Source organism: Mesocricetus auratus, unplaced genomic scaffold, assembly GCF_017639785.1.
Source record: "Mesocricetus auratus isolate SY011 unplaced genomic scaffold, BCM_Maur_2.0 Super-Scaffold_100011, whole genome shotgun sequence".
NCBI lineage: Eukaryota > Metazoa > Chordata > Mammalia > Rodentia > Cricetidae > Mesocricetus > Mesocricetus auratus.
Genome location: NW_024429195.1, coordinates 7,322,100 through 7,348,768, shown reverse-complemented (window position 1 = coordinate 7,348,768; position 26,669 = coordinate 7,322,100). Strand labels below are relative to the sequence as shown.

At 35.3% G+C, this 26,669-nt stretch overlaps 1 protein-coding gene and 1 long non-coding RNA gene across 5 annotated transcripts in view; one reads left to right on the top strand and one right to left on the bottom strand.

The window, feature by feature from the left end:
• The window catches only part of Tsc22d2 (TSC22 domain family member 2), a 47,628-nt gene that overhangs the window by 13,697 nt on the left and 7,262 nt on the right, over positions 1-26,669 (top strand). The window contains exons 2-4 of one of the 4 annotated variants that reach the window (XR_005880314.1): positions 941-1,012; positions 8,391-8,549; positions 26,493-26,525. Coding sequence is in view for 2 of the 4 variants with exons in the window: in XM_005077904.4 (XP_005077961.1) it covers positions 941-1,012; positions 26,493-26,544 (124 nt within the window). In the remaining 2 variants the exon portion in view is untranslated. Of the gene's footprint in view, positions 1-940; positions 1,013-8,390; positions 8,550-26,492; positions 26,545-26,669 lie in introns of those variants that run through there. The other 3 variants (XR_005880315.1, XM_005077904.4, XM_040754398.1) reach the window with 3 other exon arrangements.
• The window catches only part of LOC121143171, a 28,716-nt gene continuing 13,225 nt past the window's right edge, over positions 11,179-26,669 (bottom strand). The window contains exons 2-4 of the long non-coding RNA XR_005880316.1: positions 25,401-25,462; positions 13,370-13,522; positions 11,179-11,667 (exon numbers count right to left, since the gene is read on the bottom strand). This is a non-coding gene — a long non-coding RNA (uncharacterized LOC121143171). The remainder of the gene's footprint in view (positions 11,668-13,369; positions 13,523-25,400; positions 25,463-26,669) is intronic.

Here is a 26,669-nt window from a genome sequence, read left to right as displayed (position 1 = left end):
GGAACCAGGCTAGTTGAAAGCTTAGCTCCATGAGAAATTATTCCTGACATACTGGAGTTGGCCTACATGAGCTCATCAGGTTACCTGCAGTTCTGTTGTGTTGGCCCTAGGGATTGTGTCCCTGGGGATAATAGGAATGGGTGATACAGTTAATAGGTTTTTCCCCTTTAAAGGGGGGGCATTATACTCATGACATTAGAATGCTTCCATACAATCATACAGTTGCATTGTCTCCCCCCCCCCCCCACACACACACACACACAAGACCAGAGAAACTACACACAAATAAACTTTTGTTTTGTTTTTTGTTTTTTCGAGACAGGGTTTCTCTGTATTGTTTTGGAGGCTGTCCTGGAACTCGCTCTGTAGACCAGGCTGGTCTTGAACTCACAGAGATCCGCCTGCCTCTGCCTCCTGAGTGCTGGGGCTAAAGCCTTGCGCCACCACCACCTGGCCACACACATAAACTTAAAGTGGAAATGTATCTGTCCACCCAAGGAAGGACTCTTCACTAGTCATTATTAACCCTTCTCACTTTTAACAAGTCCCAGAAAGCTATAGCTTAGTGTTGTATGAGGATTTGCTACTGGAGAACAGCCAGAACCATCGATGATTAAGGCGTCTGATACAACGTGGTGTTGATAGGCTCTGAACTGGTTACATTTGTGCATATGTGCACACAATTGAATGCTAGTATATAGCTTTATCAGTTATTTATTCTTTCTTTTAGAACTTTGATCCCGAGTTATTATAGGTTTTGAATTTTGTGTGCTTTATAATTTCCCAAAGTATTGTTTTAAACAATCTCAACGCTTTCTTTTTCCTTTTTCAAATTTAAGTGGTTACACTGTATGAGAATCTAAAATCTTCCATTTTTTTTTTGTACTGAATATACTGTACATTCTCAACTTCATTTCCATTTGATTCTTGGATCTCACAGGAATCCTTCAACTGCTTTCTACCAAGCGTTCCATTTGAACACGTTTCAGGAATCAAAGAGCCTCTGGGATAGGTATGATTACTTGATATGGAATGCATACATAGAAAAGTGTATGCATGAATTGCTTTGCATAAAACTGATTTTTTTGTTAAAGGGGGAAATCACATGGTATCTAGCATGGGACAAAGCAGCAAAATAAACCAAAAAAGAGGTATTTTCTATAGAGTATAAATGTGCTTTTTACTGCATTCTGTGCATGTTTTAGCTATTTTTTAAGGATTTACATATTGCTTTGAAATAGTCACTTGCTTAATATATGTATATATTTTAATACAAAACGTTTTTCTATTAATCAGTCTTAATTTTTGTGTTGTTTTGTAGGATTTATAACAAAACAAATGCCATTTCAAAAAACTGGACAAGGGACAAGACCTGAATAACAAAATTGTCATTAATTTTAACAAAAAATTGTCACCATATTTACTTGCTAGAATTCCATGTATCTATATAATTTTAAGGCCCCCAAACAGGTTGCTTTTTCAGATACTGTTTAGGTCTTATTTTTCGCTTAAAAAGAAAAAACATAACTCCTTGACCTCACTTTTGACAAAAGATACTTTGGTTTATCTTTCTGTTTAACACACATTTTTAAATAGTATATGCTTTGTTCAGTTATTTGGCTGAATATTTATTAGCAACCCATCATTCTGTGTTTAATTAATAGGAGTTGAGCACAGTGTTTTTTAAATTCCTACAAAGCTTGTTAGATTCTTTTAACTCTGCCTGGCAACACATTTGTATCATCTGGCATATTTTTGGATAACACGCATAGACTCAACTATACCTCTTCCATTAGCATAGAGAGTTGCTAAGTGCATGTACATGTCATATTAAGACATGGTCTGCATTGCCTTGATAGTAAAACTTTTAATTTTTAGGCTTGATTTGTTTGTTTGTATAACTCTGAAGATATTTTCTAATACTTTATATCTTTTAGATGGTTTGTTCCTTAAGCAAAAATCATTTTAAACAGCTTTTGAACAGGAAATTTTAAATTTTGTAATGCTGTGTTTATAATCAAGTTTTAATTAGTTTTGCTCTAACAATATAAGGTATTATAAAGAAATACGTAAGTAAGATTATATTATGAAACAGATGCTGTTTTAATCCCCCAACCATAGTTAACTTTGTCGCTACTTCAGAACTATAGTTTTGCTACTGTTATGAATCAGAAAGTAAATATCTGACATACAACCCCAAAGGGGTTGCATTGTACAGGTTGAGAACCACTGGTTTAGGGGGCCACAAATCCTGTCCCGCCTCTTTATGATTGATGTCTATGTTATCTATATATTTTGAAGCATAAATTTGCCCATCAGCAGGGGTAGACTTTTTAAGACTTATTTTTATTGCGGAGTATACTACTTACAGGGTAGGTACCTGTGGAGGCCAGAAAAGGGCATCAAACCTGTAGCTGGAGTAGCAGGTGGTTGTGAGCCATCCGGTTACCTGGGTGCTAGGAACCAAACTTGGGTCCTCTGGAATAGTTGGAATCACTCTTAACTTTCAGTCCTGGGAGTAGCTGTTAAAGCTAGCTTTCGTTAATCATGCCTGAGTATCTGAAGGGCCATGCTTGTATCCAGTTTTAAGGACTGAAACCTTTTTCTTCTGCTAGGATATTTTCAATGTATCAAATATCTTTACACTCAAATTATGAATGACTTATATGCTATTCCTCGTTAGCTTGCCAGTTGTCCTTTGTTTTTCCTTTATTTAAGCTAGAATTAATAATTTGAGAGGTTTTTTTTTTTTTTTCCAATAGCCGGAATGCCTTTGTCTATATTCAGATAATCTTTTCTGGGGTATCCAGTGTTCTCCTGACTCAAGCCTTTTAGGTACCATCATAGTTTTGTGTTCCTCCTTTGTCACTTGCAGGGTCCTCGGGAAAATAGTCAGTGGAAGTAATTACAAATGTGAGGAGAGGGATGCTGATAGCTCAAAGATAATCCAGCCCCTTCCTTCTTAAGTTCTTTTAATAAATAATATATCTTATGTAAGTAACTTTCTGAGAAGTTATATTATTGTAAAGCCAATTTTTTGTGGTATCCTTACTAACATTTAGTGATGCTAAATTTTGACTACCTTTTAAAAATTGTGTTTGTTCTTAGTTTTCTTAAGTCTACAGAATTAGTTTAGAAACCTGTCTCAGTAATCACTGGAAATCAAACATCATTAAGAGGTTTTTTTGTTTTGTTTTGTTTTTGTCTGTGAGAGCTTAATGTAAGAATTACAGCAGTTTTACTATCTCTTAAATGTCCTGCCAGTAAGATAAGGAAGCACTAGAGAGAAGACTAAAGGGAGGAAACTAGACTGCTTATAAGAATTTTGTTTTATGAATAAACTTGGAGTGTTTTGTCTTCATGAGGAAATCAGTTAAATTTAGTCAATAAGTGATAAGCAATTACAAGGGATGCATGATATCCTTGAGTTAGCTTGTCATGGCAACAGCAATATTTAAATGTAGATTAGAAGGAAAGTGATTAGATGCCATTAGTTGACACAAATTCATTGATTTCTATTATATCAGGAAAAGCAAGGTTGTAAGATTCAACTTCTAATGAGCTTGGTCTTACTTTGGGGAAAGATAAAGAGAATCATTATCACATAATTGAAAATGATAGCCCTTTATAATATCCAAGCACTTTGCACTTCATAAGGAAAGCTGGAGTGATTGCTCAAAGCTGTTTCAGAAGGCAGCTTCTTAGTTGAAAGTGGTGAGTTTGGTATTGCAGAGCTAGAAAACTGAGGAAAAGAAGCAGTCCATTTAGAGGAATGGTACTGTGGATCATTGTGAAAATATAGGGCTTACATATATGTATGGATAAATATAAGAAGAATAGTTGGATTTGAAGAAAAACTTGATTGAACAAAGAAAAAGTATGATTATCAAAAAGTAGGGATTAGTAAGATTTTACAGCTTGTGAACTATAAGGAATTCCTCAAGCAACTCCAAAGTGTTGAAAACCCAGTTGATTGAGGGAATGTTCATATTACAGAATGTGTTAGTAAAAGAATTAGTTTGAATAGATGATGAGGTTTATCGTTTCAGCTGTTTTATGGCTTAGTTGACAGACTGTTTGAAATATGCAGGTATGCAACTGGGTAAAGAAGTAAGATACTGAAGAATTTTTTTCTCTGTATTTAGAGTTCAAACTTTAGAACAGGCCAGAATTCTAAGGAAGAGAGTGGGGTAAGAGAGGTTTAAGCCAGAACCATAAGCAATACCACCTAACTCTGAAATCAGAAGACGAGATCATGTGAAGAAGGTGTTTTAGAAATGGAAACATTCTGAAAATACTGCTTCCTAACCAAAAAAGAGAAAATGTTTTCATCTTCTCTTAGACAATTATCTACTTGCCACAGTTTTAACCATAAATCTTAACCTTATTCTTTGCAATATTATTTCATTAATTCCTAAACATTTCTTCTTAGTTTTTCTTTACTTCAACTAGAACACCTGATATATATTGATACCTGTTTTCTGCACATTGATAGACTTCAAATTGGCAATGAAAAATTGTTTAGCTATTTACCAGGCTACATGATTTTGTTCCTTCGTTTACTACCTTCATTGCTTAAATTACTCAACCTAAATCACCCATCCTACTTTCAGGGGTCATGGTAATTATTTTCAGGGTGAAATTTTAGATCACTTAAGAAGGTATTTACTATTTATTTATATTTCTCCCCATATTTTAAGAGGACCACATCTTCAAGTAGCACAAAATTATGTAAATTAACTTACTAAACTATTTTACAAAATCTTGAACTTTATAACAAAAATTTGTTAGGAAAAGCTTGTCATTGGACTTGCTCAGACTAAGAGAAAATTTAATACACCCTAAAATTATTGAACTAGAACAAACACAACCTCTTTCTCTTGTTACTTTTTTCTTTGTATTCCTCAACAGTTTAAAATTTTAGGTTTATACTTCTTCAGTGTTTGTAGACTCATGTGTGCATGAGTTTACAAGCCCTTTGGGAAGAAATATTTGATGAAATTTTTATTTATTTTTTAAATTTGGAGTAGTGGGAGAGGTGTGTATGGCTGACTTTTAAACTGTAATTGATAAAAAGAACTTAAATGCTGTGGATTATCAAATATTAACTTCTGTGTTTGGACTTTAGTTGGCTACTTCTAAAATATTTGCTATATTTGAAAAATAAATTTTAACAGATGGAAATAATTAGTTTATTATCCTTTAAAAGATAGCAAATTTGAATATTCATTATTATAATCAGTAAAAGATTTGAAAGATGCTACCTTTTTTTCCAGCTTTTTAATTCTGTGGTATTGGGACCATAAATGGTGATATCCTCAGTATATTAAAATATGTGTGCAGGCAATATGGCTGTCACTGTCCATAGTTACTTACGAATGTATGCTGTGTCTGGCGTGGTGGCACACATCTTTAATCGCAGCACTTGGGAGGCAGAGACAGGTGGTTCTCTCTGAGGTTGAGGCCAGCCTGGTCTACATAGCAACTTCCAGAGGCTGGGGGAATGTGGCTTAGTCATAGTAAGTTTGTATCTAGAGTATGTGAGGCCTTGACCACAAGCCTTAGCACTGAAAAAGAAGGAAAAACAAAACCAAACAAACCCGAGGATGAGCAAGGGAACTACGCAGTGAAGAAAGTGCTTGCTGCACACGCTTGAGGTTTGACTCCCGGCATGCACATTTGGGGGTGGAAGCAACAAACACCTGTTAATCCACACTGGAGAGGATCCCTAGAGCCTAATGGCCAGCAAATAAAAGGCCCTGTTCCAAAATCTAAGGTGGACAAGTGAATAAGACACTTCTGGTCTTCATATCCACTCCCCACACACATTCGCATGAACACATATGTGCATGTGCACACAAAAATAAAAAATAGATTAGACCAGTTATAGCATACTTGTTGTAGTTTCTGTGCTAATTTCTGGGTACATGTGATCTTCCCATGTTATTATCAGTAATATTTGGGCTAACTGCTTACCTTAGGGTTGTTTTTTGGATTTTGGAGACAGGGTTTCTCTGTAGCTTTTGTAGCATGGAACTTACTCTGTAGACCAGGTTGACCTTAACTCACAGAGATCCATCTGCCTCTGCCTCCCGATAGCTGGGAGCTTTATCTTAGGTATTTTTATGTTCCTGTTCCTAATACATAATATATGGAACAACTGTGTAAAAGTGTAGGTAACATTTTTGAACAGCAGTGAAATCATGTCTACATATTCATGGGTAGTTTACAGAATACGGTTCATGGTTGAAAATGGAGTTGTTTATGACTCCAAAGATAATGCATTCAAATGGCAAACATCAGGCTCTCAGTTGCATTGACCAGCTCAATCCTGGGTTTAACCCCCAGTATTTCAAGGAATTTCCCCAAAAAGTTATTTGGGGAAATCTCACAGGCATGTTACTCAATGTCTATCACTTTTCAAATTAATACTTAGAAATTTTAAGTCATTCATCCTTGCCCTCCTGCTCTTGTTTTGTTCTGTTTTTTTGTTTTTTTTCCCATAAAAAAAGGTTAACTAAGGGATGGTAAACATAAACCTCGTTCTTAGCTAAAAACTTTCAAGAGCACATTGTCATTTATGTGTCTTCCTAACAATAGAGATATTGTTAGATTATGGTTGACAGAGCTTTCTAGGTACTCATAAAAGGAATTTCTAATGTTAACATTTCAAAGACTATCTGATTAATCTTTACTCATCTATAAGTACTTCAGCTACCTAAATTCATTTTAAAATAAAAATTCAAATATGACCCTGTCCTATATAACAGCTAATTATTTTCAATGCGTGCTCAAGGAAAAAATTGAAGTAGAAGTTTTATATTTCTTAAATGTAGTTTTTAAACTCTGAAACTATAATGTTTGCATAATATCCATATTTTTCCTATAAACTTATACATAAAATTACAGGATTTTCTATATATATTATATGATATATATATAATATATATATAGTTTAATTCTGTCTTCCAAAGGCTTCCTAGGCATTTACTATAATAAAATTATGTGTAAGCAAGCCCTTGAACAAAGAGTCAAGCAGTCTGCTCTTTAAATGACCAGTTTAAGCAAATTACCAGTGCTATCAATACATATTTCAGGAAGCATTTAGTTCCTTAAATAGGACTATATATGTTATCTTTTGTGGAATTTTTCCCATAGCAGAGTAAATCATCAAAATTAGACATTTTAAAAATACTAAGTATTTTGATTGCTAGAATTATAACTAAAATTTTTCAGAGACATTTGGTGACAATAAATCAATCACAGCTTTGGATAAATACGGATTTTTGCCTTCACCAGGTGATTTTTATTATAAGCTTATGCTTTGGGGGGAAAAATCCAATTCATATAATTTTAATGACATCAAATGTGTTGTGAGATTACATTTGGAAAGATTGTATTTGTAAGTAATGGTTACCATGTATGATAGAAAAGTTCCATTCACAGGTAAAATCTGTGGCAGCATAATATACCACATTTAGGTCAGATGCCCTAAGATAGCTGCGGTTTCCTTTCCAGGACTGTCTGGAGTTCTGAACACACTGATCTTCCTCAACAATGGGTCTCTTGCTTTCTCTTTCTCTTTGCCCCTCTACCCATTAAATAATCTTATTTAGAGTATTAATTAAGTAAAACTGTATCCACAGTTGTTGCCTTTGCTGTGGCTCTCTGGCAACTAAAAATAAAAATAGGTATTATCAGACAGGAAATGTTTTTAATGATTCATTTTTCAGGGATTGAAATAGATACCACTAGGAAACTTTCTGGCAAAAAAAAATAATAATTTAAGAAGATAACTTGTAACAAGGTAGTTTTGGCCATTTTTAAATCCTCCCCCAGTTTTCTTTGACACCCTTACCAAGATGATTTCCAGGACCACTATTTCTGTACATAAAGCATGCGATAAAGCTTGTTCTTACCAACATGTTTACTTTGATAATTGGGAGGAGTATAGACAGACAGAGATGTCGGAATAAAAGTAGAACACTGTCTTAAGCATTGAAGTGATCCTTGTAGATTTTTATGATCCTGTCAGCTGTACTAGAGTTTAGAAATATACATAGATATGGACGAGATAGTAGTGTTTCAGTGTCATTCTGTAGGGTTAAAACTGTCCATATCAGGTTGCATGGTGTTAAATCAGAACTTCTGGATCATGATCTTGAACTTTTAATTGGTTCCATTTCTGTTTGACTCTTCACTGACAAGTATTCTGTTGGCCTGAAAGTCCATGTTGGAATTTTAAGTTTTAAGAGTCCAAATCAAATATTTCAAATTATTTTACATCTAAAACTATCAATTGTGTAATCATGGTAAAACATAAACCTTTGCTATAAACGATTTTAAAGGCTATTTGATTAAAGCACTTATTTACTTAAACTCTTTGCTAGAATTTTTTTTAGAATTCAGCATCGGAGGAGGAATGTGACATAATAATGATCGAAAGCCGAAAGTTTAAAAGTTGTGATGCCCTCACATGGTTGGAGGGTTATTCTAGCTTCTAAGGACTGAATGTTGTCCACAAGAGTGTCTCATCAGGTCATAAATTGGTAAGACTTAATGGATTAGATTTTATGTACTATACCTGATGTTATTGTATTGAGATGACTATATGAACAAAATGAGCACGTTGTATAATTAATAGTATAAAATATAAGTTGAAAGTTGGAATTTTAACTATTTGGATTATGTAAAATTTGAAGTCTTCACAAAGCTCAAGACCCTATCCCTGTAATACTATTTATTAAATACATCAATTTAAAAAAGAAAGTGAAATCCTGTATGATAGTGACATTAAATATCTGTGTTGCATCTGTTGTAGATGCTTACAGTGTAGTGAAATGCCCAAAATACTTTGCAGCTATTTTTTCAGGAAATACTTGAGAAGTAATTCTTTTCTTTAAAAAAGGAATATATTTTTTCATAAAATATTGTATAAATTGATTGCATTTCCTTGGAGGATTTTACTTTCTTCATAAAAGGCCATCTTTAACTGTTTCTAAACACAGCCATATTTTTTCCCAGTTCTTATGTTGAAAATACTAAAAATGCCAGTGTCATATAAAAATAGTATATTTTTGTATATCCTGAAAATTAATTCCTTTCAGAATTCTTTGCTTAGGAAAACAACTTGTTTTATTTACCTTCCTGGTTTGTTTTCTAGAGCTGTATTTTGATGAAGTGGGCTCTTAGTAAGATTTAACTGAGGATTAGATCTTAAATTTTTTAATCTGAAATTCATACTTTGAAAATGAAGAAAAAACTATGGGCTAAGTTATATGTCCATAATTATCATTATAGAATTAATATTCTTATTAAGGTATGTTACACACACACTACAAAGCACTTTTTGGAGTTCCTTCTAAGAAAGCTAAGAGGAGTGCGTTGATAGCAACTGAGCAAGCCACTGTAGCTGTTTTAGCTTTGTCCTCAGGCAGACATAGATCTTTGTCCACTATCTCCTTATTCATATTCATGCCTACTCTGTCTTCTGAGTAATATCCTGTTGTTTCTAGTGTGGTTTTCTGTAACTTTTCTATAAACCTAAATTTCTTCAAGTGGTAAAGACGTAAAACCAACCAGTAAGCTTTTTTATTATTCAGTATACTTCCTGTTCATTTTCTATGACATCTGCATAACTCAATCAAAAGAATGATGTCTAATTTCACTGATGTATAATAAAGCCTTCAGAAAAGTATAAATTTTAGAAATGTGAGGTAGATTTATGTGAAAAGCTAAGAGCGTTTGTCAGATCTTCAAAAATAGTTAGTAGCAATAGTGAAAGTTTTGGCCGAGCTTGGTGGCACATGCCTTTAATCCTAGCATTCCGGAGGCCATCCTGGTCTAACATAGTAAGTTCCAGGACAGCTGAGACTACATAGTGAGACCTTCTTGGAAAAATAACAAGTAAACAGTGTTTTGTGTTTTAAAAGGCAAGCCTTATTTGTCACCCAAGTTTATGATTTACAAGAGGAATTTTTAACAAGTGCATTGGTCCTAGCTGCTTAGTTTGAAAACACACACACACATACACACACACACACACACACCCTCCCTCCTTCCCTTCCTCCCTCCCTCCCTCCCTCATACTTCTGGGTTTGGTGGTGCACGTGTTTAATGCCAGCACTTGAGAGGCAGAGGCAGGTGGATCTCTGAGTTCAAGGCCAGCCTGATCTACAGAGCAAGTTCCAGGACAGCCAGGACTGCACAGAGAGACCCTGTCTCAGGGGGTGAGAAGTGGGAGAATCCCATACTGTCTGTCCTTGTTCAAGTGTTGTTTGGATTGTTCTACAAGCTAGTTGTGCTTTTGCTACTGTCAGACACAGTATTCAGTGTTCTTGGTACATTATCTCATTAATTTTTCTAAGTCATAATTATATAGATACCATCTATCAGAATCCCTGATGAGGATTTTTGCTGTTTTGTGTTAGGGTTTGGTTTGAAGCAGGATCTCACTGTATAGCCCTGACTGGCCTGAAACTTGCTGTATAGACAGGGTAGTCTTGAACTCCCAAAGGCCCTCCTTCTTTCTGACTCCAGGATGCTATTATTACAGATGTGCATGACCATGCGTGTCAAATTTTCTTGTTTTGTTGAAGAAAAATACTTGTTGTGAGTTGTATAGTGTCAAAAATTATTTTTGCATTAGAAAATATTCTGTTCAAGTTTAGTGTTTATGATTATAAGCAAATAAATGGTTTAGAGAGCCTAGTGACCTGAGTTAAACTCCCGTGATCCGTGTATAAGTAGGAGAGAAGCCACTCGCACAAGCTGTCCTCTGACTCCATGTGCACACCTCCATGGCGCCTCCACGTGTGTGCTCTCTCTCTCTCTCTCTCTCTCACACACACACACACACACACACACACACACACTCTAAAAGGAGTAATGTGAAATATTAAAGTCTTAGTACATATTAGGATACTATTAAATGAGATTATTAAGAAACTCACCCTGGCCAGGCGGTAATGATACACACCTGTAATCCCAGCACTTGGGAGGCAGAGTCAAGCTGTGAGTTTGAGGCCAGACTGGTCTACAGAGTAAGTCCAGGACAGCCAGAGCTGTTTGACAGAAAAACCCTGTCTTGAAAAAAACAAAAAGGAAGAAAAAGAATTCCACCCTTAATGATAGTGTTATAAATAACAAAAACTAAGGAGGCTGTTTTAACAGCTCAAATTGCATTTATTTCATAGGATAGTGAAAAATATATGTAAAACTCTACTAAATGCTTCATAAGAATTTCTCAATTTGAATATTTCACTTTATTGTAAACCTATTGAAAAACCTTTTATTTGTACTTTTTAAACATTTATGAAGCAAAATGTCTTTTAGGTACATAAACCTTTAATCCTATGTGTGCTATGAGAATGTATTTTTGGTTTTGGTTTTATATCTCATTGAGTTTCAAATCTTATAACCTTTTTATATATTTTAGATATAGAGAACTATTAAACATTTTAAAGTTCTGTATGTCTGAATATGACTTATAGCCAGACATGGTGGTACACACCTAATCCTAGCACTTACAAAGAGGAGGCAGGAGGATTGAAGAGGATAATCAAATTTGATAATGAGATTCTGCTCAAAACATAAGAGTTGTTGATATAAGGTTCATGATATACTCATTGCATAAAATGTGCATAGCGTTGGTTTCAGTCTGCAGCACTACAATAGTAAATGGAAAAAGAGAGGGAAGGTAAAGTTAATCCAAAATGATGCTGCTTAAACAAGTTCAAGTTAAAAATTCTTAAGTTTGCTTACTCTTCAGTTAAATTGACATAGTTTGAAGACCAAAGACAAACTTTGTTCAATGTCAAATGATTAAAAGTATACAAACAACTTGACACCTAACCAGAATATGAAAGTCTTATCTGTAAACTGTTATTTTTTAGAATGCATTTATGCCTTACATTCTTTAGTAATAATACATATATGTTTTCAAAACATGACCTCTCTACTGGGCTGGCTCTCTAAATATCCCATTTTTTGGTCATCTCTGACTTTCTGGAATCTACATGTCAGCTTAAATATGACTCTTACAGCTTCACATAATTGTCCTTTCAGAAGCTTCCCACAGGGATTCTATTCTTGCCTCACATTGCCTGGCTGTCAAGTCCTCCTTTTGATAAGAGTGGGAGTTTCCATGGCCCCTCAGTGCCAACATCACTTAGGTGATACCAAAAAGATAATTATTACCATATAACTCATATAAGAATATTAGCACTTCAAATTCTATGGAAATGTTGAAGAAGGTGCATTGTCTAGTTAATTTATAGTACTAATATAAACATAGTTTGAAATGGTGAGGAGGAAGTATTGCTTAATAGAAATCACAAGATGTCTTTAATTATTGACTGTATTTATGGTTCAGGGACTTCTTGGGGCTATTTGCACCAAGATCCACTAATGTAAAAGGAATAAAGTGCTGGAATTTCTTCACACTCCCAAATCTAATTTACGAAGAAATCCCACTTGTTTACAAGGTATCTTGAAAGGCATTATGAACTGTCTTTATCTCATTTAACTAAATCTTCAAGTCTTTGTCCTGTTCTGCTCACTTCAGAATAACATTTGGTTTCTTTTACTTCCTCTTAGACTCATTTCTGATTGAATTGTCAAAGGAATTGGTCAGTTGAGAGAACTTCATCAATAGGCATTTATGAAATATGATTATGCCACTCAGATTTTCATTAGATTAACTAACCACTGTACAAATGTGGCTGAATCTGTGATTGCAATGTAAAAAGTCTGTCAGTTTTTATCTGAAAGATTAGGAGTTTTGAAAGTTCACCTTGTATTCCGTGAATGCTGAATTTCACTGGCATATACATCATGCAGTTGTCTGTAGCTTATAGAAACTGCTATACATTCCTTTCTCAATGAGTAAAACCAAATGTGAAGATCATTTTTTAAGGAGTATGCCATTAAAGGCTAGGCTCACATTCAAAAGTATAGAGAGCTGCAGTCATTGACTTGACTTCCATTAACTTTAGTAGGGAGAGAGGCTTCTTGAGAGGAGAGCTGCCTGTTTTTAACTGTTCCTGTGAGCCTCTTCTAGTCATTTCTAACAGTTCAAAGACCTGATTAGTTTCTTACATCTTTGTCCTGGCAACCTCAGCATCATGCAAGTTCAAACTGCACTTTACAAGTGTAATTAGATATTGTATTAAATATTACAAGCTAGTCATATGCAGCATATATAATAATAAGAACACCCCTGAGATGGAGAGTAGTTCCTGCTGTCAGGGTTTAAGAGGAAACATTTGCTAGAGACAAACAAAATTGTCTGTTGAAGAATTAGAAGACAGTTGACAAGACAGGCTGCTAACGAAGGCATGAAGGAAAGGCCCCATCTCAGATGACTTACCTTTTTTATCTAAATCAATGCGACAAATTGCAGATCATGATAGAAATTTAGAATTCTTCTCACAGACATTACACAAAGCTGGAGGCAGAAGGATAAGTCAGTAGTTAAAGGCACCTGCCACCACATTTGATATCCTGACTTCTGTTCTTGGATCTGTGTGGTAGAAAGAGAGAATCAGCCAAATCTGAATCTCACAGGTTATCATCTGACTTCCATACAGACACATCCCACTTAAAGTGTAATAAAAAGTTTTTAAACATTTACATAAGCTGACGTGAACAGATTCTGCTATGTGATATATCTAGATTTTACCTTACCTATAATACCTCCTTATCATTTCAGAAACATGGATCCAGCTTTAACTGAGAAAAGGCTGTTAGTAGTTAAAAGTTGGCCGTGTACTACTTAGTGTACAATTCTCTTATAATGAAGAAAAAAAAAGCTTGAAACCTTTTATATTTTCCTAGTGCTGTCTTACACTTGCCTCTATTGCTCTGCACCAGACAGTGTGATTCTACAGCAATAAATGGCTAGGGTCATAAGTGGGTTAAGCAAAGCAGCACTGTGTCCCAATGTTGCTAGGTATTTTTTTTTCTTTTAGTACGTTATTGCTGAAATTTCATGTAACACTAAAGGAAGGCCTGAACTATTTTTTAATTTTATGTTGAATTAAATTGATTCTGATAAACTTGAGTGTCCATTGGTGATCCTCCCCACAGTAATTATATTTTGTACAGTGAAACTGACAAATCTGAAGATTAGAGTTTGATTAACATTAGTCTACACAAATGCTGTATTTTATAAGCCTTAATAAATTTCAAATTCAGGTTAGTTTTATTAGTATATATATTTTGGGATTGCATTAAGTCTTAACATTTAACTACTAGAATACAAAAAAATGAAAGTAAATCTAGAAGGCTGTAATTAGGATTGTTTAAAATTCTTGGGATAACAGTAAAACATGTTTTCTAGTAGCTAATCATAATTAATTTTAGGCCTCTTTATGGCTTTAGGAGCTTAATTCTTACTTTGTAGTTTAAGATAAATTTAAGGAAGTTAACCTTAAAGTGTCAGAAAAACAAAGTAACTGTTTCAAAAAGTCGAAGGAACTAATTGAAGTTTGTGGGGTGTTTTTTGCCATGAGTCCCTTGACAAGTTTTCTTTAAGATACTACAGCTGTGACCCCACTGTACAAATGTGGCTGGTCATAGTATGTTAGCTACCTAGGGTCCACCATCCCTGTGTGCGCCCCCACTCCCTGCTGTAGTGAGTGGGTAGAATTTAGATTTTATAACAGCTGGAGGCTGAGACAGGAGGACCCTGAGTTTGAGTTTAACCTGGGTTATGTAGCAAGATTTTATCCAAAACAGAACAAAAACAACTTTTTTCTAATTCAGAAATCTATGCTCTTAAAAATGAATATTCTTCATGAATTTAGTTTTTACTTAGACAATAGATGAGAGATAAGCTGTTTTACCTCCATTCCCATAATGACTACCCCACCATGAAATAGAGAGCAAAGGGGATTTTAGTAGTAATAAAATGATGGTCAGGCAGCATTATGCTTAATCTGTGCTGTTCATTTGTTGAAGGTTTGTTTGCTCAGAGTTAAGTCTGTGTAAGTTTTAAGCATCTCAACTGTAAAACACTGGTTGGCTTATCAAAAGTCAAATAGAGTACAGTGTGTTGATATATATGCCAGAAATCATCACACTCCAGAGGCAGAAGGGGTAGGATTGCAAGTTTGAGACCAGCTTTGGCTACTTGAAGAAATCCTAAGCAAAATAGAGAGCAGATACTTCCCCCAATAAAGAATACTGTTCATGTCTGTAGGGAATAATGACTTTGTTTGGTGGTGTCCTTTTAGTCCAAACAAGAATCAAGCAATTACACATTCAGAAACTTATTATTCTCTTATTCTTCTGGGCTTAATCCAGTTGAAATAATCCCTTGACAACTTTCATTTTATTTACTACTGCCCTGGACTTTGGGGGTAGATAATGAATGAACATAAAGTAACAAGGAAAAATGAGTAACCTAAGAACAAATGTTTTAGTTATGTAATATTAGTGGCTATTATTTTGTCATATGTTTTGTCCATAGAGTTAGGATCTTTTTTCTAGAAAGCAGATCTAAATATCTCTTTTCTTTCAAGAAATGGGCATAAATGAAAATAGTAACTATAAAATAGATAAGAATTTATAGTCTTCACTATTTGAATTTTAATTTACAAAGGAATAGTCTCATTTTCATTTTGGTCAAACAGTGTAGAAACAGGATTGGGAGGATCTATTCAAAACTGACTGCTTAGCTGGAAAAGACAATATGTTAGGTTCTTGAGAAAGGAGACAACTTGAGGCTATTGAATAAATAGTATTCCTAAGAACTATATATGCTTTCCCATGTCCATCTTACATAACTTTTTGTGTACTTGCCATTTTATCCTAACTCTAAGCATGTTCATTTTCTCCTACAGGTTGAGGTAGCTACCACATTCTTACAACTCTCAGATCTGGAACTCTGGGCCTGAGACTCCTCTGGCTTTCTATATAGCTAATCTCTATAATCTTTCTGTATCTCTCTACCAGGATCCACATTTCAAATGAAACCTAAACTACCCCCTTCCCTACCTTCCAAATCTAGTTGCCTTCATCATGGCACACTACCATTGTCTAATTCCTGGTTGTCCTAGGCCTTGTCCCCTGTCATCTTTTGCATTTCTTCACGGTGGAGTCCCTTTTCCTCTTCATCTATGTGATCTCATAGTCTCTATGCTTCTTTTTAATCTTAGCACAACACTTTCATACCTGTGAATATCCTGCTATCTGCTTCTCAACTTTCTCTACCATTGGGTTAGCAGTTCCTACACAGAGAGGGAAAGAAACCGTACTTATGTGGTTATACCCTTTCATAAAACTCTGCAATCAGTTGACAAAGGAATGCATATTTGATGAAATTTACCAAAGGATAAATGACTTGATATGAAGCCAAGCTACACTGTATTTATTAATTCCATAGCTGGTGATCCTGCCACCCTGAATGCTGCCAAACTTCTAGCCAGTGAACTTTGGCATCCTTGGTATAGAAAAAGCAGAGTATGTAAGAGTTACCTAGAAAGATATAAATGCTGGGGTGAGCATTTATTTATAAATAAATGCTTATTTATTTGTAGAAAAAAAGAAGTGAGTTCGTTCAGGATTTATAACTTGTTATTCCAGTAGATTTGGATTATCTAAATTTATATATTAGATACTTGACTGTAAGAACATAGGATAGGGCTGCCTTAGATGGCTCGGTGGTTTGGTACTTATTGCCAAACCTAACAACCTGAGCTGGCTCTTGGTTGTAGAAAGAGAATACCGACTCTCGGAAGTTGTCTTTTCACTTTGAACACAAGCTCTCCTCACAGACACAAAATAAGCAAATCAATGTAATTAAAGTATGTGTGTGTATACACATATATATACTTTTATGTATGTATGTATTTACTTGTTGTATGGATGGATGTTTTGCCTTCATGTCTATATGTGCACCACATGTATGCCTCTTGATGATGGAAGTCAGAAGTTGACTCCCCTGGGGCTGGAATTACAGACAGTTGTGAGCTGCCATGTGGATGCTGGGAATCAAACCTGGCTCCTCTGCAAGAGCAGCAAGTGCTTTTAACCACTGAGCCATCAGAATATAAAATGGTAGCATTGTCAATGTCCACTGTCCAGGAAGAATTACTATAAAGAAAGTTATACAGGAAACAGTTTGGAATGTGATGTAAAATTTTGTGCATAGAGAAAGAGGCCTTAGAACCAGCACAGCTCGTGACACAAGATTCAAGTATACTAATTGTTGAGACATCTTTACAGAAGAGAAAACTTGAGCTGAGAGCAAATTTTAAAAAATGGTAGAATTACCACGAAGTACTCAGGGAGAAAAACAAACAAAGAGTAGGGTTGCTAGAGAAATGTTTGTACTAGAGTACTTGCCACGCATGCAGAAGACACAGGGCTCCAGCCAGCCTTAGCAGAGAGAGAGAGAGGGAGGGAGGAGTGGATGAGTGAGTGAGTGAGTGAAGAAAGCCTGGAGGGAATGAAATTAAAGATTTCCCATTTAAAATTTGAGCAGGTATTTGAAATGGGTAAGGAAAAAACATAGGGGTTACATATGGGGTTCATTCCTGTAAGCCCTAGCATTTTAGAAGTGGAAGCAGGAGAACCAAGAGAACTCAAGACTGGGGGCTGGAGAGAGAGCACACTGGTAAAGAACATGGCTGCTCTTCCTGAGGACTAGGCTTCCAGTGCCAGCACCCAACATGGTGGCTTACAGCCATCCCTAACTCTTGAGTCCAAGAGATCCGGCATCCTCCTCTAACTTCCTTGGGAACCGCATGCACGTGATACACAGACCTCTATGTAGGCACAACACGCATACATATAAAATTAGATTTTAAATTTAAAAGTTCAAGGCTGGGATGATAAGAAAGCTCCCTAGGCAATGCTCAAGCCAAATGACCTGAGTTTTGTATCCCAGAATTACGTACTAGGAATCAGTCTATGCTCACAAATTGTCCTTTTGACTTCAGCATGAACGTAAAAGAGGTCAAAGATAGCTTGGACTAGTGAGCCACTACCATGAAAACAGAACAAAACAAATACATAAGTTACCCTTTGACATAAATGCAAAGGGCTTCTATTAGGCTAATTTCTTTTGCAGAGAGAGGAAGCACCTTTTGTTACTGCTGAGGATTCCTAAATTAATGTTAGATGAATGTAGCTATTTCCAGATGATTATTTTTATGCCCCACTACTGATTGAAAATGTGTTCTGTCCATGATTTGTAAAGTGAAACACGTGAAGTTTTACTTTTGTGTTTTTATTTCTCCAGACACTCTTTTTTGCCAGGTTTTTCTCAGGTTGTATTCATTTTCACAGATTTATACCTTGAAAACTTCTCATGACCCTTAAGTAATTGAAGAAAAAAATGCTGCAGTTTCTTCTTAGTTAAGGGGAAACAATGGTGTTAACCTATTAAAGGAAGAGTTGATCTCTACTAGAAAATGCCTGGCTCTGAATGTTTTTTTTTTTCCTTTCCTAATCCAGCTGAAATCCTTAACTCATTAGGTGTTTCTGACATTAAAATTTCTATTATTAGGCTTAAGTATTGAAGTATGTAGGTTTTGTTTGGTCTTTTGCTTTTAAGGTTTAGTAGAAGCCAGCTGATCACCAACTTTTATCTCAACAAACTAAAGGATTTTTTTTTTAGAATTTAGAATATGAATATATAGAACTGTTCTCCAATAGATTCCTTTTCAGCATAATTCAGTTATTTCTAGTTTTATCTGTTGTTATGGACTGTTGAAGATTTAAAATCCTTTTTTAATCCTTTATCCTTTTTTCACTACTAGGTACCAGTAAGGGCAGACAATTGTCAGTCATATGCTCTTTTCTCCGTCTCCAGGAAATAATTTTAAGTGCTCAGCACTATAGTGTCAGCTTTTTTATTTGGATTTAAGCCCCGTGGCGTGTATCAGTCACTCCTCAGTATTGTATCATCAGATTACCTAATTGCTGCTGTGCAAACAGTAAAATGAAATGTGTTTCAAGAAAGCCTTTTTTAGATGTGAGCATTAGTAAAAATGCTGCTCTTCTCCTGCTCCTTCTCACGCCCTTCCTTGTTTTAGTCTGACTCAGAAGGAAGAAATAATCTTTAAGTCATGTCGAATCTTAGCTCATGTTAGTGGGATGAGAAGCAGGCAGAGAGGGGGAAGTGGTTTAGTTGGTAGGGTGCTTGCCAGAGGTCTGAGCTCAGTACCTGGTGGGACATAAAGCTGGCCTGCTGGTGCATGCCATGGAATCCCAGCACCTAGGAGGATGGGGAATTCAAAGCCATCCTCAGCTATATGCAGAAAGAAAAAAAATGAGATTGGGGAGTAAGTTAGTGAAAAACATCATTCATCTTGAATAGAAAACCCATGTTCTTATAATATTAAATTATCTAACTTCAAGTAATAGGATATTAACACTGATTTGGATGTGGTACTAAAGTTTTCCAGGCAAAATTCACATATATTCTATTTTCAGCATTTTATAGAAAACCATGTTTGTTTCATTTATCTATTTTGTGTGTGGATGCACGTGGAGGCCAGAGAACAATTTGTAGGAGTTGGTTCTGCCCCTCCACCTCCTGGGCTAGAGCAGCTCCACAGAATTTTACTGACACTCTGCAGGGACCCCATACACAACCCCACCCTCTGGTGTACATAGAAATGGAGAGGGTTACACAGCAAGAAGACATCATTAACCCTGCTTTATCTTCTGCACAATTCAGCTATTGTGCTTTTTTAGTGTATGAGTTGGTAGACTGTACAAATAGTGCTAGCAGTGGGAAGCAGTATTCTTAAATAGGTTCAGTTCTCCCTAAATTAAGGTCCAAAGTTTTGCAAATCACAGATATCACAGTAAGTTGTAGTTCATATATTTAATTGGAATGCCTTATTCTGGACCAGCAAGATGGCTCAGTGGGTATTCAGTTCCATCCCTGTGACTACTGAGTGGGAGGAGATTCTCAGAGGTTGTCTTCTGCCTCCATACACATGCTGTGATTTAACCAGTTTCTACTGATGGAAGTCTTGCTCTTAAAACAGTGCTGAGGTGGCCGGAGATGTGGCTTTTAGTGGTTAAGAGCACTTGCTGCTCTTTGAGAGAACCCTGGTTTGACTGCCAGAACCTACATGGCAGCTTACAACATCTGTAACTATAGTCCCAGGAATCTGTCACCCTCTTCAGACCTCCATGGTTACTACACTCACATGGAGCACAGACAAACATTCAGACAAAATACCCATATACATAAAAGTAAATAAAATCTCAAATTAAATAAAACAGTACTATAATGAGTAGCCTTGTAAATATGGTATTCTGTGAGTGTGCGTGAAGAAATAAATTCTCAGATGTAGGATTGCTTGTTCAAAGAGTGAATCAATTAAGGAAGAGGAAGAATTGTAAAGAGAGTCTGAATGAAATCTATTGTAGTTTTAATTTGTATTTTTATTATGATTAAGTACTGATTTTTTTCATATATTCTGTTTTGGGGGTTTTGTTTTTTATTTAGGGGACAAAGTCTCACTGTAGATCAAACTGGCATTTTTAAATACCATGTGAGCTAGCAGTATGAATTCTTCTGGTTTTCTATTAGGCTCAGAGTCTTTCAGATTTCTAAGAGTACTTTATGTAGGAAAATTAAAGAAGGCTTTTTTTAAAGATATTCTAAATGAGTGATTTTGAACCCACTAATACAAATTACATGGTTGACTTTAGACAAAGTGGGTCTAAGTTAGGGAAGGAACATTGAATTGATTGCATACTTTTTATGTATATGCCTTGAATTTATTTTCTTGCCAAGTGAACATGTCTTATTTTTTTAATATAAGATTTTACATAAACACACATGATTATAGAGAGAGGATTCATGAACTCATCAACAGTATCTCCCATGGATAATCTTCTGTGACTACTTAACAATATCTAAACTAGGACTCTGACATGGGTGCATAAAATCCACATTTGTCCTTGCCTCCTTTTAGACATTTGTTTTACTGGCCAGGAATTTGACCTAAAATTAGCTGATGAATGTTCCAGAAAAGTTCAAGGAATTGGTGAACAAGATTTTCATAGAAAATGATAACTGTGAATATCAATCTTTGCATAAATAGTCACCTCAGTTTTTAATAGTTTGCTATGTGTAGTTTTTACACCTTTATTAACTCTAGTTACTTGAAAAAATAGTAACTCCTAAATCTTGTAATAACTAATAGCTTTGTGCCTGCTTGCTCAAGATGAATAATAGCTATAAAAATCACTTAATGTGATGCAGGCATGGAGCACATGCTTAGAATCCCAATATTTAATAAGACTGGGGGAAGAGAGAAGCATAAGTTTGAAGTCAGACTTTCTCTAACTCCCTACCCCATTACTTATTTTAGGTTACTACTAATGAAAATTCTCCATTGAGCATTTTTCTGGGAGTTCTTCTAATCATTAAATTAAGCATAGTGTTTGCTTTATTAGAATTTATGGTCAGTTACCAGAATATATAAAATTTTGAATGCTTAGTTTAATTTACACCCCACTCTGCGTGCGTGTGTTCCTAGGGATAGAACCAAGGACTTCACATAGGCTGGGCAAGCACTGTTCTTAGCCATAATACTTTCTTCTTAACCCAGAAATTTAGATTTACATTTGCCTGGAGATTAGTTCTGTATTAATTTTATTTCTTTGGACACCTTTCAGGGAAGAATTAACTGTTAAACTGTATTTTAGGCTCCTGTGAGCTGGAAAAATAGTCTTCTCCTGGAAGAGCACAGCAGTGATTATCCATCACCAAATAGCCTTGAAAACATAACATCCAAGTACAAACATATGAACTGAGCAAGTTGTATTGTGTTTGTGTGTGTGTATGGATGTGTGTAACAGCAATTAATTTTTAAAAGACCATGATTAAGCTGGGCATGGTTGTTCATACCTTTAACCTCTGCACTCAGGAGGCAGAGGCAGGCAAATCTTGAGTTGAGACCAACCTGATCTACAGAGTAAATTCCAGGACAGCCAGAGCTACACAGAGAAACTCTGTCTTGAAAAACAACAACAACAAAAATAAATAAGAGACCATGAATTTGAAAGTGAGCAACGAGGGGTGGAGGAGAAAGGAGGCGAAGGAAGGAAGGAAGGAAGGAAATTATTTTTTTGGAGTGGTAGATTTTCTAAGTATATTTAATCTTCAGTCTTGATGAATTGTAGGTTAATTAAATTTACTCTTTCAGCAATCAGCAACATACAATTGTATTTTCTGTCTTAAAAAGTAATTATGCATTTATCTCTCCTATTAATATATGGTAGGAATAAAGTTGGTATAAAGTCGATGACTTACTGTAAGCAACATATGACTTCTGAGTGGTATAGGACTTAGCTCCTAACAAAGGTAGCTTACTCTTTCTCATGATCGATAAAGAGTCACTTTTACCTGATTTGCAGAAGAAAGCTTGGGCACAAAGAATCAGAATGGCCAACTCAAAGTAATTAACTCTAATTACAGAAGATTTGATTCTGTAATTTCAGGAATTCCTTTACTGTATTTGTCACTGTGAATGTGAATCCACAGAAAATTAGAAGGATCTTTGAGTAAAAGCAAGGTAACTTTTCTATTTATAGACACATAGAATTTTAATGTTAGCTCTGACAAACCAGCGCACATTTTAGTCCTAGCAAATAGGCAAACTGTGTTGGCTGTCCAAAGATCACTGAGCAAATGCCCTTTCTAAGAAGTTGCCTCCCTTATTCTGAGAGCAGAACTACTTCTGGGAATATGCTAGATAAGATAAGTAACATGTTACAAACACTGTTTAATCTTTGGATCCATGTTCACAGTTTCACAGCTGACATGTGGTGCTTATTTAAGGCACTCTTTAACATATACAGCTCAGGACTTATTTAGGGCACTGTAGATAGGTGCTTTCTTTCACAGCCTTTCTCCTAAGAAAAAACGTTGTGTATTTTGACATTATGTCTAGGTTTGAATACCATCATAAGTTTGGCCTTAGTTTCCTCATTTATAGAATGAGAGTGTTGTCCAGGACTATTGATAATTACAGGCCTGCTATAAAATAGTCACAAACTATTCTTTCCTCTGCTTTATCATTTTGTTCACTGCACGTACATAGAAAAAAGACCAGAGACTGAATAGTAGAACTATGTCCACTTGGAGAAACACGTTTGCACTGCTCTTTTGTTGTTTCTGTTCTTATTTTAGACAGGTAACTAACTATTCTGCTTTATTGTAGATAAGGCAAAAGGTACTTCTCATGGCACTTGAGAAAGTGAAATCAAGTTAGATGACCTTGTCTCCACTGATCTCACTGTAAAGTTCAGGTTCTCTCTGCCCTCTTACTTTTTCAGTGAAGCTACAAGTTCTTGGTCATGGCCACTTGCTAAAGAATAAGGACAGCTGGGGTGAATTAGAATGACATGAAAAGCCCCACTACCTGTTGTAGCATGGTTACTTTTAAGTGACTCCTGCTTTTTCTATGACTGCAACTATAATTAGCTTTATTGGAACACTAAATCCAGGGTTAAGCATGTAGCTTGGTAAGTTTTACATTTCCACAGTCTTTTATTTTTGTTCATTGCCTCTGTCTAGAACTTTCAACTTTTTGATAAACACTAATCAAGATTTTTTTCCCCTTAAAAGACTTTGTCTGTAATTGAAAATTATCCTTTGGCTTTATCTTGCACTTCAAGTTTATAATAATAACTTAAGGAGATTCTGAGCTCTTCATTTTCTGACAATAATTATGGCACTTGCTTTAAACAGACATCAGTTTGAGTGTGTGTGTATACATGCACCACCCCCTAATCTAAAACACATGGCTTATTCTTACATTGCATTTATTCAGACACTACATTTAAGGATGCCTAATTGTATAATGGATAGATAAACTATATAAACAGATTGCAAAAAAAAAAAGACAGCTCCTCAAAATTTGAAACTGATTAAAAACATCAAAATATGATATGGTGGATGTTGTAATAAAAAATAAATCAAATTATAAACCAACACTAGATGAAGAAAAGTTGAAGGGAGAAATAGTCTGTTTCATGGATCGGTCATAATTTTAAGGAAGGTGAATCTCTGGGCTGAACACCAGAAAACATTACCTTCTTTGGAGCTGTTCTTAAGGCAACATTGTATTAGAGTCTTCATTAAACCTGAGTTTCTATCAGAGTCACCTGGAGAAATTAAGCTACATTAACTGTTCTCATTCCAGGAGTATATAATTCAGTAGTTCTAGGGCAGATCCAGATATATCCATTTCTAGCAAGTTTCCAGGTAGTGACGCTACATCTGGTTAAAAGAAACTTCACTTTCAAAACCAGTTTATCTGAATTCAAAGAATTTTAATGGCTTCCTAATACAAACCATTGGTTGTTTGAAATCAAATTACTGTCATCTCTGACTACTGTCAGAGTGCGTTTGAGCTCTTATGTGTCAGAAGTGTTTACTTCTTTAGATAATGGAACTTCCCTCAATAGGCTTAATCTAATAGAATCAACCATAGTAGTATTAGATAGTAAAAAAAAAAAAAATCACTACCTTGCATTGATTATTCAGTGTGCCAGGAATTATGCGAGATAGTATTTAAACTTGTTTAATCCTCAGAGGATTAAGACACAAAATGCTTGATTGAGGTGGGAAAAAGTAAATAAATAAGGTCTATAAACTAATTTCCCAGGATTCACAGTGAATATATTGAAGAGCTTAAATTTGCTATAGTGCTGTAATAGTTTCTACACCATTTAAAATTAAAAGTATGTGTATTGCAGGACCAGAGTGGCGATAGAATAATTGACTTTACTCTAGGACAGCAAAAGATAACCGCAAAAGAGATGGCCCTAAGTGCCTTAAAGGACAAGTGAAAGCCACATGAATTGAAACTACAGATATCTCCACCTGGGGGAGCAGTTTCTGCAAAGCCAAGGGAACCTGGAAAAACATGTAACAGATTACAAATATTACATAAGGCCAAAATACATTTTTAAAAAAGGATGAGAAACCATCTTTGACAGAGGTCAAAGTCATGAAGAATAACAACCCTGGGGAGCCAGAGGCCAGCCCTGGTGGTCTACATAGCTTCAGGCCAACCAGAGTTAGTTACTTTTTGATAACCCTGTATTTAAAAAAAATAGAATTAGGGTTTTGATCGGGGTTTTGTTTGTTTTTGTTTATTCTTTCTCCTGTAATTTTCATTCACTGTAAGCCAGTGGTTCTCAAAACAGGGTCAGGCAGCAAAATCAGTGTTTTCTGGGCACTAGTCCCATTTAGAGCCCAGCAATCTGTTGGTACTAGACCTCCAGATGATGAGTGCAAGCTAGTTTGAGAATACTGTAATTGGTATTGAATTGTTGAATATTATTAAGATAGTAGTAATTGTGTCTATGACTGATCTAATTCTGTTAGAGTACTGTGCACAACAGAAATGTTATACCTTATGGAATACTGTTCTTCAGCATGATCCTTCTGTGCCTTGTAAATCTATATCTTCTGTTGCTGCAAAGAGATCAGTGTCAGCAAAAGTGTTAGATCAGCATTCAAAGTGTAGCATGCTCATTAGTCGTTAGCTGTAGTAATGACTTGGAAACTTAACTCATAATTTTTAAACTGTGGAAGGTATTATAGTTGATACTAACAGCCCATACCATTCAAAGTAAAGTAGTTTTTAGCTACTGTAAATACCAAATTCTTCTCAGGTATGGTATACTCTATAAATAGTACTTAGTAACATTGTATTCAAAAATTATTTTTTAAGACTATTTTTGTGTTGATTCAAGAAGTACCAGATTTTCTTTTACAAGACTAGTTTAAAACAAAAGCTTTCTGCCTTTCAAAAAAATTATTAAAATACCAACAAGAGTATATAGATTCTTGCTACTTTTACTACCTAAAAGATGGATGAATATAAACTATAGAGAAAATTAATCTTCTGTAATATTAAATAAATGCCCAGGTAGTATTTGAACTTGTGATGTGTACTTAATAGCTAGACAACTTTGAATAATTTTCGAGAAAAAAAAAAAACATGCTTTCTTGGGTGAATTTTGCCAGCAAGTAACCTATAATCAGAGTACATGCATAGGTCTACCAGAATATTGAGTTTCATTAACCTGCTCTTCCAAAATCCTGAATTCTTTTTAGAAGCCCTTCCTACACATTTAAAAACCAGATGCTAAAATAGAAAATTGGTAGAAAGCAAGTCATCACCTGAATTTTAATGTATTAAGACCACCAAAGGCAAAACTCCTAATTAAAATTGGTAACTTTAAAGTGGCATATATGTGTCATAGACAAATGATAAATATTGGAACTGTAAGGGTTTTTACAAGTCAGCCATGTACCAAATCCTCGTGTGAAACAGTTAAACCTCTGAATGCTAAATTGCAAAAATATCCTTGATAGTTACTCTTAAATTGTCACACTTGATAATCGGGTAAAACACAAATGTCTTTTACATTATTTTAAGATTTGGAAGGATGGTTAAATTTTTAAGGATAATTTAATGAAATATTCTAATTTTTTCCAGTGCATCTGGGGGCGGTGTTGTAGCCATTGACAACAAAATAGAACAAGCGATGGTAAGTGGGTTCACAGTTGTCCTTCTGCTTCCCTGTTGGTCAGACAGACTGTCTGTGTCTTCTCAGGTCCACATTCCAGAAGCATCACTTCCTTAAGATTTAGAGACGTTAGAACCCTGAAGATT